This window comes from Panthera onca, chromosome A3 (genome assembly GCF_046562875.1).
Source record: "Panthera onca isolate mPanOnc1 chromosome A3, mPanOnc1 haplotype 2, whole genome shotgun sequence".
In the NCBI taxonomy this organism is placed as follows: domain Eukaryota; kingdom Metazoa; phylum Chordata; class Mammalia; order Carnivora; family Felidae; genus Panthera; species Panthera onca.
The window spans coordinates 37,439,069-37,457,434 of record NC_138341.1 but is presented as its reverse complement, the minus strand read 5'-3'; the positions used below and the strand labels follow the sequence as shown (position 1 = coordinate 37,457,434).

Genomic DNA, 18,366 nt, shown 5'->3' with positions numbered 1-18,366 from the left:
GTGGCCGTCGGAGGACCTGAGTGCCGCCAGAAAGAAATCAACTGGGGTCCGTCATTCAATCCGTAAGTTAAAAATACAGACACTCAAAGCAATGATAATGAGATGTCGTTGTGTTCTCACCTCCTCTGCTGCCATATTTATCATCCATAAGGTGCTTACCCTGGATGGAGACTTCTCAGGGTCAAGGGTAAATCCAGATACTGGCATTTTCCCTGGTGTGTTTGCCAGTGACATGGCTTGTATTTCTTGGCTGGTTCCCAGCTAGGTCTGAGAGCTGGTACCTGTAATCAACCTTAAAAGCATCTGTATTTCCCAAGAGATAGAAAATAGAAGTCTAAATCCACGAATGTGGTTCTGGTTGCCCTGGGCTCCGCAGGTCAATCCACACGATCTGTCTTTAGAGATGACATATTTTCTAATGTTCCTTTATGTTTTCAAGTTATTTATGCATTCAAAGTCCTCTCTACACTGCCCTTGACAACATACTTATTTATGTAATGTGCATTTCCCTTTCAACTCTTGGGCTAAAATCAGGGACATTCTGTCCCAGCAGATGTCCTATGAGACCTGCTTTAAAAACGACTGGTGTCCATGACTTTCTAACCATATTCTTTTGAAAAGCCCAGAGATCATGCATGCCAAGTCTGACTTTCCTCTACATCAAGAAAGTACTGCTGTTGAGCTGAGCACAGAGAGAAGAGAAACCTTTTCATGCCTGCTCTCCATCCTAGTAGTCTCTCCTGGAGCCAGTCTACACCAAGTCCCAAAGCAGACACAAAAGATACTTGAGAATTTCCCCAACCCTACAGGTCACCAACGGCCTTGCAAAATACAGCCCCAGAACATTGGTAAGAACCCATCACCAGTGTCCAGAACAGAGCAAGGTGTTGAGGAGCATAGACTCTGGGGTCAGAGTGTCTGGGAGTGAATCAGTTTAGCCTGCCCCCCAGCTGTGTGGTCTTGGGCAAGTTCCTCCACCTCTCCATGCCTCAATTTCCCCATATGCAAAACAAGACTAAATTGTTGAGAGGGTTTGGCAGAGCTCACGCAGGCCAGCCCAGGCCTGGTGTGGAGGTGAGTCATCGGGCATGTTGGCCACTATTCTGCAGAGGAGGAATGGTAGAGGAATCAGACAGAAAGTGTCCCAGGGGATGACCCTTTCTACCCAGCAGAGCCCTGCTGGGCTGCAACGGGTCCAGCCCACAGAGGTGGGAAGGAGGGGCTATACCTCTGCAGTGGGGCTGCTCCCCCGTCCAGGTGCCGTTGGGAAGGCACACCACGCTGCTGGGCCCAACCAGCCGGAAGCCAGGGTTGCAGGTAAAATGGACTTCGTGATCCACTAAGTACTTGCTTCCAAACTTTCTGCCATCCAGAGGGGCGTTCAGAGCAGGGCAGGAAACTGTGAGGACAAAAAGAAGGACCGTGGTCACTCAACCTCAGTTGAGTTACAACATCTCAGTTACAAGGCTTCTCATCTTCAAGTGCTCCTGTGCTGAGTGCCTCCTCCAGGCTGTGCACAGTGCTGGACATTTTTAATTCTGTGTCCGATCGAATCCTCAAAGCACTCACGGGCCTGGGTGATATGTGCCCACTCAGTGAAAGATGAGCTGGCACTTTAGAGACGTTGAGTGTTGTGTGCAGGGCTGCGAAGCGTGGGGGGGTGGGGTCAGAACTGGGACCCCCACCCCTCCCTAGGTGTGTCTGACCTGCCCACTCCTGCCTTCTCGGAACTCTAGCCTCACCGGGTTTCTTAGGCCTCCTGAACAGGCCCGGATTAAGCCCACCTCTAGGCGTTGGCTTTTGCTCTTTTCTCAGCCTGGAATGTTCTTTCCCCAGAACTTCTCCTCTCTGGCTCCTTCTCACTCTTCAGGTCTGAGCTCGAACGCCACCCCCTCCCAGAGTGTTCTCTGGCCACCTTGCTTAGCTAAACCACCCCCCAGGCACTCTCTACCCCATGAGCTCACTTTGCTTTCTTCTTAGCATATGTAATTGTTGGAGTTGACTTCTCCATGTATTTGTTTCCATGTTTGTTGTCAGTCTTCTCCCTCCAAATGCAGTTCGAGAGGGCTGGGACTTTGCCTGGCCTTGCATCCCTGATGTGGCCCCAGCATCAGCCTGGTGCCTGGCACACAGTAAGTGCCCAATAAATAATTCTTGAACAAATGAACCAATGAAAAATTATTTACTGAGTGCTTACCATGTGCCAGGCACTATATTAGGCACTTGGTATAACTAGTGAACAAACCAGACAAAACCCAGCTCTCAGGAAGTTCCCTTCTAACAGGGGCGACCACGGACAACCAAGGTCCTTAAGCAGCAGGCACAGTGTGAGAAGAAGTGGTAAGTGTCATGTAGAAGAAAAAAGTAGGGAGTAGTATTGGGGATGACAGGGGAGGGGACCAATTGTGAATGTGGTGGTCAGGGTAGGCCTCACGGGGGCAGAGGTGAAGAAAGGAAGGCATAACCATGCAGATATCCAGAAAGGACAGAGGGAACAAGTCGGTGCCCAGGCCCTGTGGTGGAAGTGTACCTGGCAGGTCTGAGGAATGTTAAGGAGAGCTGGAAAGCAGTTGGGGATGAAGTCAGAGAGGCAACAGGGAGCGAGAGAGGGTTTGAAGTGAGGGTTTGCGGTGAAGCACAAGGTGGCCGATTTACGCATTAACAGCACCAGTGGCTGCAGCCTGAGCGTGAAGGGCCGGGTGTGAGGGAGGATGGAGTGGAGGCACAACCTTGACATGACAGCGGTGTGACCAGGGCGGGAGCTGGGAGTGGAGAAAGGCGGCTTGAACGCCGGCTGTGCTGTGAAGGTGTGCTGAGGGGAGACAGAGCCCCTCCACCTTTTCCTCTGCCCGCGGCTGGTGCCTCCCGTGGTCAGCACTTGTGGAAAGAAAGTCGCCAAATTGGGACAGGTTGGATTTAGATTTTGTTTAGTTGGAAACTCAGAGCCACTTCTGAAATCCTTTAGAAGGAAATTCCAAGTGTCATTTGTGAAAATGCTCTTTGGTTTCAGACAGATGAAAAAGAAGCTGTTGCTTCGGCCGCTCAGGCTGCAGTGAGTGATAGAGAACCGCACAGCATCTGCCATGATGGGAACAGCTGCTCACACGTCCCCCCCACATCCTTCCTGGAGCAGCTGTGGCGGGCTGGGCCTGGGCAGACGGGCAGGAGCTGGCCCCCTCTGGTTACCGGGGGACCACTGCCACAGCACTCTCCTTTAGTAAGCCTTCAACTTGACACCCAGTGGTAATAACGTTGTGAGATGGAAGCGAGTGTGAGTTCACATCCCAAGGCTTGGGAGCTCCCAGGCTGCTGCCTCAGTCCCTGAAAATAAATGACTTTATAGTCCTTTTAAAATATCAACTACGTTATTGTGCTGAAAGTCATATCAAATGCCTTTGGGGAAAGGAGTAGGGTCTCTTTGGGGATAAAAAATCTTTAAAATCCTCAAAAACGAGGGGTGCCGGTGTGGCTCATTTGGTTAAGCATCCGACTCTTGATTTTGGCCTAGGTCATGATCTTACGGTTCGTGGGTTCAAGCCCCATGTCGGCTGACAGCAAGGAATCTGCTTGGGATTCTCTCTCTCCTCCTCTCTACCTCTCCCCTACTCGCACACACACATGCTCGTGCTCGCTCTCTCTCTCTCAAAATAAAGAAACACGCATTAAAACAAAACAAAAACACGAGACCTGTAAAGGACTCTGAAAACAAATCCTCAAAAAAGAAAAACTACCTGCTGGAGCAACTCACAGGTAAATCGTGCCTGAGTAGATGCAACAGTCTCTGGCACACAGTAGGTGCTCAATAAGTGTTAGTAGAATTAATAAGTGGGTACAGGTCAATTAAAAATCAATTTGCAGTCACTTCTCAAATTGGAGCCAAAGGCCTCTGTCCAGTGAAGGACGTGCCCCTCAGCTGGTTCATTATGAGCACGATGTGGTGAGTCTACAGGGCCACAGGGAAGCTCCCCGTGCTTTCTGGAATGAGGTTACTGTGTAAGGCATGAAATCAGCAGTGAAGCAATCCTAGAGACTGGGAGCACGAATCGAATGAGGCTGCCTGGTAAGCCCTGAAGCTGATGGGTTTTGATGTTCCCCAGAAAGGAAAGCTGGGAAAATAGGAGGGAGATTCTTAGAAGCCAGAAAGAGGAAGGCCAAGAAGTCTCCAGGCCTAGAAATCATTCTTCCTGACTCCCAGCAAATGCCCTTAGGGAAAAAAAAAAGTAAAAGACAGGGCACCTGGTTGACTCAGTTGGTTAAGTGTCCGACTCTTGATTTGGTCTCAGGTCATGAGCTCATGGTTTGTGAGTTTGAGCCTCACATGGGGCTCTGTGCTGAGAGTGTAGAGCCTGCTTGGGATTCTCTCTCTCTCTCTCTCTCTCTCTCTCTCTCTCCCTCTCTGCCCTTCCTCCCCCCCACCGCCAAATAAATATATTTTTTAAGTAAAAAAAAAAAAAAAAAAAAAAAAAAGTAACAGATAACTTCCCTACTACCTGCAGGCTCCAGGCCCAGGCTCAGCCTCCTAACCCCTACCCCGCAGTGGGGATCCTGACAACTGCCTGCTTCCATGTCTAACACATGGGAGAGACAGAATGCACTGTGGCAATATTTAAAAAGAGAATTGGCAGGAGCACTTTGTGGCTCAGTCGGCTAAGCATCTGACTCTTGATTTCAGCTCAGGTCATGATCTCACAGTTCCGTGAGTTCGAGCCCCACGTCGGGCTCTGTCCTGATCGTGCAGAGCTGGCTTGGGATTCTGTCTTCCTCTCTCTCTTCCCCTCCCCTGCACTCTCTCTTTCTCAAAAATAAATAAGTAAACTTAAAAAAAAGTCTTATAAAAAGCGAATTGGCCACTTAAACTTAAAAAAAATCTTACAAAAAGCGAATTGGCCACTTAATAAAATTTTCTCTGGTTCAAGGAAGAAAGACCCGGAATCCGGCAATAAGAAGATCAATAATTTAACAATAGACCTCTCTATCTACTCTAGTGGACAGAAGCCTCTAATATAGGCAAGGCAGTCTTATGAATTACCTCTTGCAGGTTCTTCTTGGAAACTCCCAAGGACCATGGGAGCTGTGATCCTATGAAAGCAGAAAGGAGCCGTGTAGTTGTGCAGCTAGCAGGAAAAAAAAAAAAAATCACATCTGGTACCTATTACTGCTAACTTACTCCTATTGGCCTCAGTTTCCTCATCTGTAGCACAAAGGAAGGATGCCCTGCCTGCCTCTCAGAGTCTGGCTGTGGGGAGCCCCACTGAAGGCTGGGCCTCACAGTGCCTTGGAGAGTGTGAGGAGTTTGGCATGTAGGTCTAACTCTGTACCGGTGGGGCCGAGGAGAACAGCAGCAACTCAGTGCTGGGAAGACTCTGGATTTGCTGCTGTAATCTCTGAAGAGGTAGGGAATCCAACGCCTTCCACAGGAAACTTCGTCTCACACAACAAAGGAGGCCCTTGATAAATTGTCTGACATAAGTCAATGACAGCAGATATTCCATAGGCTCATGACGTAGAACAAACATGGTGACTGGCCCCCTGACTCCCCTCACCCTGAGGAGAGGCCAGAGGAAATCCAGTCACCCATCCAATGGCCCCACAGTGAAAACTGTTTACTGGGACAACCTGGAAAACGCCCAGTGTCTGTCAGAGTCCTACCCTCGGGGGTTCCACCGTAACTCTCACCAAACGGGACTTGCCCTCAGCAGCACCCCCTCCCACTAATGGAGGACTCAGGTCAGAGGACTAACGTCATGCCTGAGAAACTGAAGCCAATGTTGGTTGGGGGAGTAGCAGGCATGCCACACTGGTGTGGGACGTTGTGGAGGGGAGGTGGTGTGTGTGTTCGGGGAGGGTGTATGTTCAGGGAGGGAGCTCTCTGTGCTTCCCATTCAGTTTTGTTGTAAACTTAAAATTGCTAAAAGAAAATAGCCGATAAAAATTTTTTTAAAGAATGGAACCAAATGGAGTCTTCCTGGGTGGGGACAGGGAAGGGAAAAGCAGCTCACGCTCTAAGAGTGGTGTCTTTTGACAATTCTGTGAGGATACTATGTAGACGAGAGCGTTAGCAAGCCTCAAATGAAAAGGGGAAATGGGTGACCTTCAGATGGGGGAGAGGAGAGCCAGCAGATGCTTTTTTTAACACACTCACCATACGCTCCCTACCAACCAGTATCTTATTTTATTTTTAAATTTATTATTTATTTTTTTCAATGTTTATTTATTTATTTTGAGAGAGAGAGAGCATGGGCAGGGGAGGGGTAGAGAGAGACAGACAGAATCCCAAGTAGGCTCCGAGCCATCCGTGCAGAGCCCGACGTGGGGCTTCAGATCATGACCAGAGCCAAAACCAAGAGCTGGATGCTCAACTGATTGAGCCACGCAGGCACCCCCCAACCAGGGTTTTAAAATGGGCCCCCAGCAGGAGGCGAGGTAGGGAAAGGCCCGGAATCCACTTCAGGACAGGGTGAGGCGTGGGCAGGTGGGGATGGGGACAGAACCCACAGGTGAAGGGCCTGAGTGTTGCGTGTGACCCTAGTGGTGCAGATGTGGGGACCCACCTGGGGGGGTGTCTGGGCCCACTCTGTTCACAGAGTTCTGCAGTGCAGCCAGCCGGTTCTTCATGTTGCGGATGCCCTCGGCGAAGCGCGTCTCCTGGCCCTTCAGCACCTGCTGCAGCTGGCGGATGGCCGTGAGGAGCTGCTGTTTGTTGAGACAGTTCTGCGGAGAGAAAAAGTCACCACCACCACCACCACCACCATGGCTGCTTCAGTGCCATGAGCTCGCTCTCAGCTTCCAGAAGCCACCCAGACCCCTGGGCCCCAAACGCCCTAGTGGCTTGCTAAGCACGATGGGAGAGTGGCCTCCCAAGGCGTCCCGACATCTGGTGCTGAGTTAGGTCACCAGACAAAGGTCCTGAGCACACATATCCTAGCGCCAGATCGCTTCTCAAGAAAAACAAAACTCCTGCTTTTCAGGGCAAAGGGCAGAACTGATGATTCTAAATGATTGGGAGGTTGAACAGCAAACCTAAGTGCCTTATGATCAGTAGTCTTACTTCAAAAGTACTTCCTAATTCTTCACTCTGAATTAATGCTCTGAAATCTGGGCTTCATGAACTTTTTCTTTCTTTCTCTCTTGAACAATTTTAAAAACAGATGGATGATAAAACATAAACCAGTCAAACCAGGGATGCTCGATGGTTCCTGTACTTTAAAAAATGTAACAAGGCAAATAAAGAAGAAATTCAGTAGAGTTAAAGAAGCATTCGATGAAAGTCAAAGTCCAGTTATAATGGTTTTTATAAAGCTTACAAAACAGGGGCGCCTGGGCAGCTCAGTTGGTTAAGCGTCTGGCTTTTGATTTCCGCTCAGGTCATGATCTCACAGTTTGTGAGTTTGAGCCCCACATTGGGCTCTGCTCTGACGGCGGAGAGCCCGTTTCGGGTCCTCTGTCTCCCTCTCTCTCTGACCTTCCTCCACTCGTGCTTTCTCTCTCAAAAATAAACAACTTTTTAAAATCCTAAAAAGCTTAAAAAACGGAAAAAGGTGGCATGTGCTTATCATGATAAAGACTATCTAACTCAGCATCACACTTAGTGATAGAAACTCAATGTTTCCAGTCTCAATTGCCCTTTAGAGCCAGAACATGAAAAGGAGTAAAGAAGGGACCTTCCTTACAGTAGGACCTTGGCCTTGGGGGGAGTCCCATGGGGTCTGTGCGTTCCCTCAGCCTGGCCTTATCTAACCTGACTCATATTACCCACACGGAACAAAGAAGAGCAGCAAGAAGACAGTGAGAGTTATCTCTCGGGATAGGCTTATGGATCATTTTTAATTTTATTTTTTATACCTAATTCTTTTCTACAATGAGTACTGGTTTTATAATTTTACATAATTTTCTCAAAGGGTGCAGGGCGGCTGGGAGTCACGTGGCCTCCGCAGCCTGGGTGGCTTCCAGCCTTGCCAATGGCGTGCTGCCACCACGGTGGAAACAGAGCCGCTGCCGTTCTCCCAGGGCGGCTGCCAGGCCAAGGCACCTTGGGGATTTCACCAAACAGATGACTCACTGGCCCGCTTCAATGGATGCTTTTGACAAAGCTGAATCCCCAGTTGCCCCTGGAACTCGTTAACCCATGGGGGCTCCTTGGTCTCCACCCTAACTGGGGCCTGACTGGGCCTAGCCCCAAATGCAATTGCTGGGAAGAGAGGTTTTGTTTGTTTTCCTCCCTTCTCCCCCATTGTGGTCATTCCCACGCAGGTTCTGGGGCACCGGGGCAGCAAGTGACCTCCTGCAATCCCTTACCTGCTCAGCATCACCCGCCATCCTACCCAGACTGGGTTTCCCACACCCACTTCTCCTCCCATAAAGAAAAAAAGAAGAAGCTGCTTACACACTGGATCTTAGCCAAAAGGCCAAGATGTGATTAGAGGCTGCTTTTATAGATGGCTTCCTGACTGGGGTGCCTGGGTGGCTCAGTTGGTTGGGCGCCTGACTTTGGCTCAGGTCATGATCTCATGGTTCGTGAGTTCAAGCCCAGTGTCGGGCTCTGTGCTGACAGCTCAGATTCTGATTCTGTCTGTCTGTCTCTCTCTCTCTGCCCCTCCCCGCTCACACTCTATCTCTCAAAAATGAATAAACGTTAAAAAAAATTTTTTTAATTAAAAAAAAAAGATGGCTTCATGACTTATGTGTTACACTTGTGAAGTTCGTCACAGTTGACAAGGCCATTTCTACTTCAAAGAGTACTGCTGGCTGGTAGCAAGCCCGTGAAGGGCTGGGATTGTCTCTGTATCACAGATGAAAATACATGGGCTGAAACTCAAGCAGCGGTCCCTGAATCATGCAGCTTAGGAGTGGTAAGGCCAAAATGGGAACACAGATGACGTCCATCCCAGAGCTACCACCCCCAGACCCCAAACCCTCGGCTGCACGTGCCCCAGTGGAGTGCCTTACGCCCTGTCTCATTTGTTCTTCACACATCCCTCTGTGGTGAATGATCTTACCGATTAATTTGCACTAGCAGCTGATAACTCTATGACCTGAGCAACATAACCAACAGGAGTGGAGTTCTGGCTCCTGTGCAAGTTTCAGGTCAGGGAGCACGGGCAGTGGGGACAGGAAGCAGGGCCAGAGTGGAAGAAACATCCCTGACCACACTGAGCCCGGTGAGCAGCTGCCTCCCTCTTGCACAAGGTGGCCAGGGCCCTGACATCTGGAGAGGGCTCACTGGGCCACAGCTGCCCCAGAGGACACGGAAAGGCTACATTCTGAAGTGGGGAAGAGGAGATTAGTGCCACGGCCTCTGTCAGGGGCCTGGGTTGGTGCCATGGGGCTCCTAGAGGTAGAGAAAGGAGAACAGAGCATGTGGAGGAAAAGAGGCCCGGGTTCCACTCGGCCACTGGGCAGCCAAGGGTGTCTAACTGGCTCCTGGGTCCAGGCACAGCTGTCCTCTGCTTCTAGTGCACTTTCCGGAGCCCTTCCCAACACCCACACAGTGGACAATAGGCACCAACCTCCTAAGTGCTCACCTCACCAGTCACAATGGAAAAACCTTCAAGACCAAGCACAGAAAGACCTCATCCTAGGAGGGGAGGCCGATGGAAGGGTTTCAGGCAGACTTGCTAAGGGAAGATCTCAGAACCCTGGCCCATCCCTGCCTCCATCCTCACCGGGGTGATGCTAACAGAACAAATTGGTGTAACAAGGAACTCTGTGAGCCCAGAAATAAACCCATGTGCTTATGGCCGATTAATTTATTTCTTTATTAAAAAAATGTTTTTAATGTTTTTATTTATTTTTGAGACAGAGAGAGACAGAGCGTGAGCAGGGGAGAGGCAGAGAGAGAGGGACACACAGAATCTGAAGCAGGCTTCAGGCTCCGAGCTGTCAGCACAGAGCCGGACATGGGACTCAAACTCACAGACCGTGAGCTCATGACCTGAGCTGAAGTCGGACGCTTAACCGACTGAGCCACCCAGGCACCCCACGGCCAATTAATTTATGACAAAGGAGGTAAGAACACACAACGGGGAAGGGACAGTCTCTTCAATAAATGGTGCTGGGAAAACTGGACTGCCACATGCAAAAGAATGAAACTGGATCCCTATCTTACACCACACACAAAAACTAACTCAAACTGGGTTAAAGGCTTGAACTTAAGACCTAAAACCATAAAACTCCTAAAAGATAACGTAGAGGGTAAGCTCCCTGGCATTGGTCTTGGCAATGATTTTTTGGGGCTTTAACACCAAAAGCAAAGGCAACAAAAGCAAAGATAAACAAATGGAGCTACATCAAACTAAAAAAGCTCCAGCACAGCAAAGAAAACCATCAACAAGATGAAAAGGCAACATAGAGAGTGGGAGAAAATATTTGCAAATCATATATCTGATTAGGTGTTAGTATCCAAAATATATAAAGAACTCATATAATTCAATAGCAAAAAAAAAACAAACAAAACAAACCCTATCTAATTAAAAATGGGCAGAGGAACTGAATAGACATTTTTCTTTTTCTTTTTTATTTTGAGAGAGAGAAAGGGCACACACACACGCATGGCAGAGGGGCAGGAAAAGAGGGTGAGAGAATCCCAAGCAGGCTCTGCACTGTCAGCACAGAGCCTGATGCAGGGCCTGAACTCACGAACTTTGAGATCGTGACCTGAGCCCAAATCTAGAGTTGGACACTTAACCGACTGAGCCGCCCAGATGCCTCTGAATGGACATTTTTTTTTAAAAGAAGATATCCAGATGGCCAACAGGTACAAGAAAAGATGCTCAATATCATTTATCATCAAGGAAATGCAAATCAATACCACAGTGAGATCACCTCACACCTCTCTGGATGGCTAGGATCAAAAGGATAAGAAATAACAAGTGTCGGCAAGGTAGTGGAGAAAAGGGACTGCTTACTCGTGCGCTGTTGGCGGGAATGTAAATTGGTGCAGGCGCTGTGGAAAAGAGTATGGAGGTTCCTCAAAAAATTAAAAATGGAACTGCCATATGATCCAGCAATTCTATATCCACTGTATCCAAAGGAAACAAGATCACTCTCTCAGAAAGACATCTGCAGCCCCATGTTTGTTGCACCATTATTCACTCTAGCCAACATATGGAAGCAAACTCAGTGCCCACCGATGGGGGAAAAGATTTAAAAATGTGGTGTGTATATATGTGTGTACATATATACATATATATGTATATGTGTGTGTACACACACACACACACACACACACACACACACACACAGTGGAATATTACTCAGCCATAAAAAAGAAGAACATTTCGCTATTTGAGACAATATGGATACACCTTGAGGACATTATGCTAAGTGAAATAAGTCAGACAGAGAAAGACAAATACTACATGAAGTCACTTATATGTGAGATCTAAGACATCAAACAGATTGGTGGTTGCTTGAGTTGAAGGGTTGGGGGGAGCGGAGGAAATGCATGAAGGGGGGTCAAAAGGTACAAACTTCCAGTTCTAAGATAAATAAGTTCTGGGGATGTGAGGTACAGCATAATGACTACCGTGAACAGTACTGTACTGTATATTTGAAAGTGGCTAAGAGAGGAGGTGTTCAAAGTTCTCATCACAAGAGAAAAACAACTTGTAGCTCTGGAAGGTGATGTTTACTAAACTTACTGTGGTGATTATTTCACTATATATATATATATATATATATGATATAATATATAATATATAATATATAATAATACACAATATACAGAAATATATATAGTGAAATACATATATATATAGAGAGAGAGAGTAAAAAAAATAAAGTCCCTAATATTAAAAATAAAATAATAAATAAAAATAATAAAAAATAAAGCCCAATATTAAAAATAATACTATTTATTATATTAAATACTATATTAAAAATAAAGTCCCTAATACTAAAAATAAAATAAAAAATAAAAATAATAAAATAAAATAAAGTCCCTAATACTAAAAAAAAAAAAAAAAAGAAAGAAAGAAAGAAAAGAAAGATCCTTGAGCCAGCAGGCCGGGTAGGGGCCAGGGTGCCAGGGAACAGAGAGAATGACTGTCTTTTGACATGAGGTTTGATGGGTCTGTATGGCAGTTGCTACTAACAGGGGAATTCCTTGATCCCAAAGTGCTAGAAATGGATCCCTTGAAAGCCACCCTCAAATCTGTTGCCTGGAGTGGGACTTTGGCACAAGCATGACTGGGTTCATCTGTAGGGCTGGGCCATGAGGTTGGAATCCTTACAGACCAAGTCAAGGGCTCAGGAGGTCTGCATTATGGGAACAAAAGAACACAGGAGGGGGGCTGAAGAGCTAAGTGTTTTCCCTTTCCAAACCGAGAAAGAATGATTTATCATTTTGCATGATCATAGAAAGCATACTTCCTGCAAAACAATTCAAAATACTGAAAACACATCGAAACAAAGAATAAGCAAGTCCCATGATCAGAGACAACCACTGTTGACTTTCTGTCTGTTTTGAACTTGGATTAGACGCACATGCACACATATACCAGGGTCATCTTGCACAGGCTGGACCACAGGATGCAGGTTCTGTATCAGCTCCCTCTTCTTGGCACTGGCTTGTGGCATTGCATGGACGTCAGAAAGCAGTTATCATCAAGGGACCCTGGCCCTCGATTTCACTTCTGACCCCAGTGCTCTCTTCAGTCTGGGGAAGGGGCTCCACTTGTCAGCCAGCTTCCCCCCCACACCCACTGCCATCTCCTGCTCTGGGCTGAGAGGGGCGGAAGCATGGAAACAAGTCCTTTCCTCTTTGCAAATGTAGCCGTTGGCAAGGTCGGGTCGAGGGGGCTGTGAGGGCCTCCGGGGCCGGGGTCAGGAAAGAGGCCAAACCCTCAGGAGTCCGCCACCTGCATGGCAGCCTGGCACTGCCACAGCAAAGCCTGGCTTTGGGCAGACCCTTCCCATCTCAAGGTCTCAGACCCCAACTGCAAAAAACAACCACAGGCTCCACATGCCTTTTTATAGCCTTCCTCCCACTCAGGTGGGAAGGCTCACCAAAGCCATGACCGGGCAAAGGTCAAATCCAGATGGGGCTGGCAAGGGGAGGGCTCCACACAGGGAAGGGAGGGCATACCCCAGTGGCTGAGGAAGTCACCACGTCAGGGCCCCCACTTTCAAAGGTCTCTTCCAGAGCCCTCAAGGGGCCCTCATTTTTAATGTTTTTCTTTAAATTTTTTGATGTTATTTATTTTTGATAGAGAGAGACAGTAAGCAGAGGAGGAGCACAGAGAGGGGAACAGAGGATCCTAAGTGGGCTCTGTGCTGACGGCAGTGAGCCCGATGTGGGGCTCGAACTCATGAACCTCAAGATCATGACCTGAGCTGAAGTCGGACTCTCAACCGACTGAGCCACCCAGGTGCCCCATTGTTAATATTTTTCTTGAGGAGATCCCCTCAAATGGTTTAAGTTTCCATCCCTTTGAAAGCTTGGCTCCACGCCTGGCTTATGCCGTTGACAATAAATAACGAAAAATAGTTTCCATTTCTTTGAGTTAATAATTTCTTTGAAATGGTACCAAGAAGAGACATGCAGAGAAACTCTTCCATCTTTGAGGAGAAAAGACCAGGATTTACGGTGTCCGTGTTCAAACTCTTCAAATGGGTGGGCACTTCATGTCACTCCATGCCAATGGCAGTATTTGCAGGGAAAGACATGAGCCAGTGAAAGAAGTAGCAACAGAAGTCACCCCACCTGGCTGTTCCCAATCTGGCGTGGAGGTGGCATAGATGGTTCTGGAACACACAGGCCAGTGCTGAGAGCCAGGAGGGTGGGGGTGCTGGTCCGAAGGTTCTTGGAAGTAATGCAGCCATCAAACCATATTCCACCCTCCCTGCTACCCCCCGGGGGAATCTTGCCCACCTTCTTCCCAACCCATTCTCTCATAATATTTATTCTGGAGGATCTAATGGACATTCATCAGAGCTTACAACACTCCCTTTCTCTGAAACTAACCAGTGCCCCAGTAGAGGTGGGCTTCCAGAGCCATTTTATACCTCAACACTCTACCTGCTGGGCTAGGTATGGACAAAGACAAAGGCTATATGCATCCCCCACGCCAGCTCACCCCATCACTATGCCAGAACCCAGAAGACCTGACCCCTGCCACTACATCCATGCCTTCTGGCCATTTGGGTTCAATTTATAAATGAAATTCAAGACCCAGCGCCTGCTCTCAAGGCACCTAAGGGCATGGGTGCAGTTCCAGGGGTGTGCGTGGTTGGGGGGGGGGTGGTCTTTGAGGCTTTTGTTCTCACATGACCTGGCTCAATGGCCTTTCTTACGGTGACAGTCTTGAGACAGTGACAATCCCCGAGAGCCACCTCGCTGACAGTAGAACCCCGAGACCCCTTCAGGTGGCCACGGATGACCCCTCAGACCTCAGAGAGGCCGTCTCTTGAGCTGGTTTCTTCTAAGCCACAGCTATGTGTCATGTCAGCATTTTGTTAATGGGAACACAGATGTTTTGATGCCATTAGGTCTATGAAAGGACAGAGCACACTTGCCAAATGTGTGCCTGCTAGCCAAGGCTTGAAGCCCTCCGCGTCTGAGTCATGTCGGATTTGTGCATGTTTTTTTCTCCAGAAGTTATTTTAATTTTAGAGCAAGTCAGAGGCGGGTTATAACTCCTTCGCCTTCCCTCATCTCAGTGACCTCTACCCAGCACCCCAGAAGAGGAGAGAAAGTGAATGCTTCTGGGGGAAGTGAGTGAATTTTGCTTGGGGGGTTGGCCAAGGCCCTTGTCAGGCTTCTCTAGAGAAACAGAACCAACAGAATGCACACTGTGTATGCACACAACCTATTGAGAGAGACAGAGGATGAGAGGCAGATTTATTTTAAGAAACTGGCTCATGCAGTTGTGGGGGCTGAGAAGTCAAAATCTGCAAAGCACGTGACAGGCTGAAGACCCAGGGAACAGTTGATGTAGCTTGAATCCAAAGGCAGTTTAGAGACAGAATTCCTTCCATCTTGGTGGCTCTTGGTCTTTTGATGGGGGCCCACCCACATCATGAAAGGCATCTGTTTTACTTAAAGTCTCCTGGTTTGATGCTAATCACATCTAAAAACTACCTTCACAGCAACATCTAGATCCTAAGCGTTCGATCAAATATTCAGGTATTTTGGTCTAGCCAAGTGGACACGTAAAATTAGCCACCACAGTCTTCCAGCTGAGACTCCTTTTGGAGCTCCGGACCCCTGGGTGCTCAGGGCATTTGGGGGTTTATGCTGGCTGTCCATAATTCTACATTTACACTCCAATCCCCCATCTTGTATAGTTTTTAAAATGACCACAGAAGCGATGACAACAGAGGGAATCCAGAGCCAGCACCGTCACCACACTTTACACAAGTAACTCGTTAAATGCTCACGACAATGCCAGGCTGTGGGCACATTATTACGCCTACTTTATAGGTGAGGAAGCCAAGTGGTCGCTTGGCCACGGTGACACATCCAGGATTTAAACCCCAGCATGCCTTCTCCAGATCCTGATGTAATAGGATGACTGGGTCTACTTTAGAGACGGGTCCATGGAGAACCACCAAGAGCCCTGCCTCCATCCGCCTCCTGACTCCTCTCGTTTTACCACAGCCCCTGCCGGCCTTGATGGCCCCCTTATGGACACCCTCTCAGCCCACCGCTCCCCTGGCTGCTTTGCATGCTTGAGAGCAGAAAACCAGTTATAGACAGCTGGGTATCCTCCTCACTGAGCAGAGGCTCTGAGCTCAAACTAGATGAATCAACAAAGGAATGAATGAATGAGGGGTGAAGGAATGAAGTGTGAGGCCAGGACAATCATATTCATCTCATCACCCAAACCTGCCTTATTCTTTCACCTGCCTGCTAATAACTGCTTGCTGCCCAGCTAACTTTTGTCTGTAGACCTGCTTGTGCCTTACTGGCACCGGCATTATCTTTAGCAAACATGACGCCCAGCCCAGCGGAGAACTCAGCTCACACACACATGCACACACACACACACACAGAGCTGTGCCACACAACCAGCCACAGTCTCCTACTGGAGCCCACCTGTCAGGCCTTCCCCTCACCTCTCTCCACAACCGGAGGACCTCAGAGCCTCAGAAATGGGGCATGTTATGCAAAATTTAATATAGTGTTTCTTTTCATTCATTCATTCATTCATTCATTCATTCAGGATTCCACAGATATTTACCAAGTACCCTACTTCACATCAGGCACTGCTGTAGAAAACATAGCCATCTTGTTTGTTTGTTTGTTTTTTTAACATTTATTTATTTTTGAGACAGAGAGAGACAGAGCATGAATGGGGGAGGGTCAGAGAGAGGGAGACACAGAATCTGAAACAGGCTCCAGGCTCTGAGCTGTCAGCACAGAGCCCGACGTGGTGCTTGAACTCACGGACTGCAAGATCATGACCTGAGCTGAAGTTGGCCGCTTAACCGACTGAGCCACCCAGGCGCCCCAAAAAAACCACAGCCATCTTTATCTCAGTCAGTCCTCCATGCAGCCCTATTAGGTGGGCACCATTATCTCCATTTTACAGCTAGAGAAACTGAGGCTAAGGGACACCCAGTCGGAGGATGGCTTGGCTACCTTATGCACCACATTGTGTCTAGCCCATCCACTCGGAAAGCAGGTTCTGTCTCTTTCTTCAGCTTACGAGAACGAGAATGAGGGTCTCAGAGAAGGCCCCCTGTCTGCTGGTGGCCCCTCTCAGTTCCCCTGGTTGTCCCCCTGCCACATACATAGACCCTTCAGGAAGGTTCTTGCTGGTTGTTGGTTGCTTCAGTATGTGGTATACATGTGTACTCATGTTCACACAGGACCCCAGAGTTCTGTGACTCATGCAAATCAACATCTGGGTTTTACCAGAAAACCAAGTCTCCTGTGGTTGACTCCTTTGAAGAGGGGGAAGAGAGAGGATGGAGCGGACAAAAAGCCTGGTCCCCACAGGCAGCATGGGCAAAGCTAACGGGACAGATAAAATGGCTGCTTTGAGCTTGGGCATGGTGGGAGATTCGGGGTCTTGGGATTCGTTATTCTTAGAGTAACAATTAGCCTGGGTGGCTATGAAGGCTAATGCTTCCAGTTAGAAGGCGCTACACTTCCAGTTCTTCCTACCCTCACTAGTCAACAAGCCCAAGTGTTTCTGGGTGGCCAGGCAATAGCAAGACTGGAATGATCCTCTCCGGACCACCACAAGTGTGTCCTACCTGCTCTTCCCATGTCCTCACCTTCCCTAGGATCCATGCTTTCCAAAGACAGAGGTCAGAGGCCAGACCGCATCACATACTCACCTAACCCCCAACAATGGCTCCCTACACATGGGAATAAGGCCAGCTCCCTTACCGTGGAGCTGGGTGTATTTGTTTCCTATTGCTGCTACAAAAAAACATAAACTTGGCAGCTTAAACCAACATAAATTTATTATCTTATAGTTCTGGAGGTCAGAAGTCTGACATGGGTCTCACTGAGCTAAAATCAAGGTCAGATTCACAGGTTCTGGGAATAAGAATATAGACATGTTGGGGGGGGGGTCATTATTCTGCCTACAGAGCCCTGTGTGATCAAGTTCAGCCACTGCCAACTGTGCCCAGATCGAGTGCCTTCTTCTGTCTGCTGAACTCCAGGGTTTGGACCTCATCTGTGTTTCTCCACACACCTCAGCAAGCTTATTTCCATCTCAGGGCCTTTGCACGGGCTGTTTCTTCTGTCCAGAAATTCTGCCCCTGGTCCTCAGAAGTCAGGCTCTGTATTTCCACTTTCACTTAGAAGCTCCGTTATCCGAGAGTACCTGCCTACTAAGGGTACAGTAGCCTCCTGGCCTCCCTTCAAAACAGTACCCCATTCCAGTTACCTGCCTTCTGATACTTCTCACGTTTCTCTTGTTTTTCTCTTCCTGCTTGGTTACATGACACTACATGACAGCAGGGCCTGTGTCTGCCTCAGCTTCCCCTCCCCTACGACAAACTGAGCACTTATTATGAAACTGTTCTTTGAATCCCATTCATTTTCTCCTTACTACAATCCTGTGAGACATATATGTCTGTTATCCTCACTTGTTCATGGGAGGCAACTGAGTCATCAGAGGCAAGACCTTTCCCTAGGGTGCTCATTCAGGAAGAGTGGGAGCCAAGACATGGACCCTGTGCTATGAGTCTTTTCCACTTGCTAAACTGCCTTGGGTCATGCCGCCTCCTCAGGCCCAGAAGAGTGACTGGCCTCCAGCAGGACTGGCACTCAGGACAAAGTTGTTGAATGAGTACATTATCTTACCGGTTAGTAAGGGTAACTTCTAAAAGGGTAAAATCTTGAATCATGCAATCAGACAAAAGGCCTAAATCACAGGACCCCCTGAGGTGATACTGACACGTTCA

The 18,366-nt window shown here is 48.2% G+C and overlaps 1 protein-coding gene across 1 annotated transcript in view; it reads right to left on the bottom strand.

Moving 5' to 3' along the window:
- Positions 1-18,366, bottom strand: part of FBLN7 (fibulin 7) — a 50,018-nt gene that overhangs the window by 18,455 nt on the left and 13,197 nt on the right. The window contains exons 2-3 of the mRNA XM_060654823.3: positions 6,552-6,711; positions 1,229-1,399 (exon numbers count right to left, since the gene is read on the bottom strand). Coding sequence (XP_060510806.2) covers positions 1,229-1,399; positions 6,552-6,711 — 331 coding nt within the window. The remainder of the gene's footprint in view (positions 1-1,228; positions 1,400-6,551; positions 6,712-18,366) is intronic.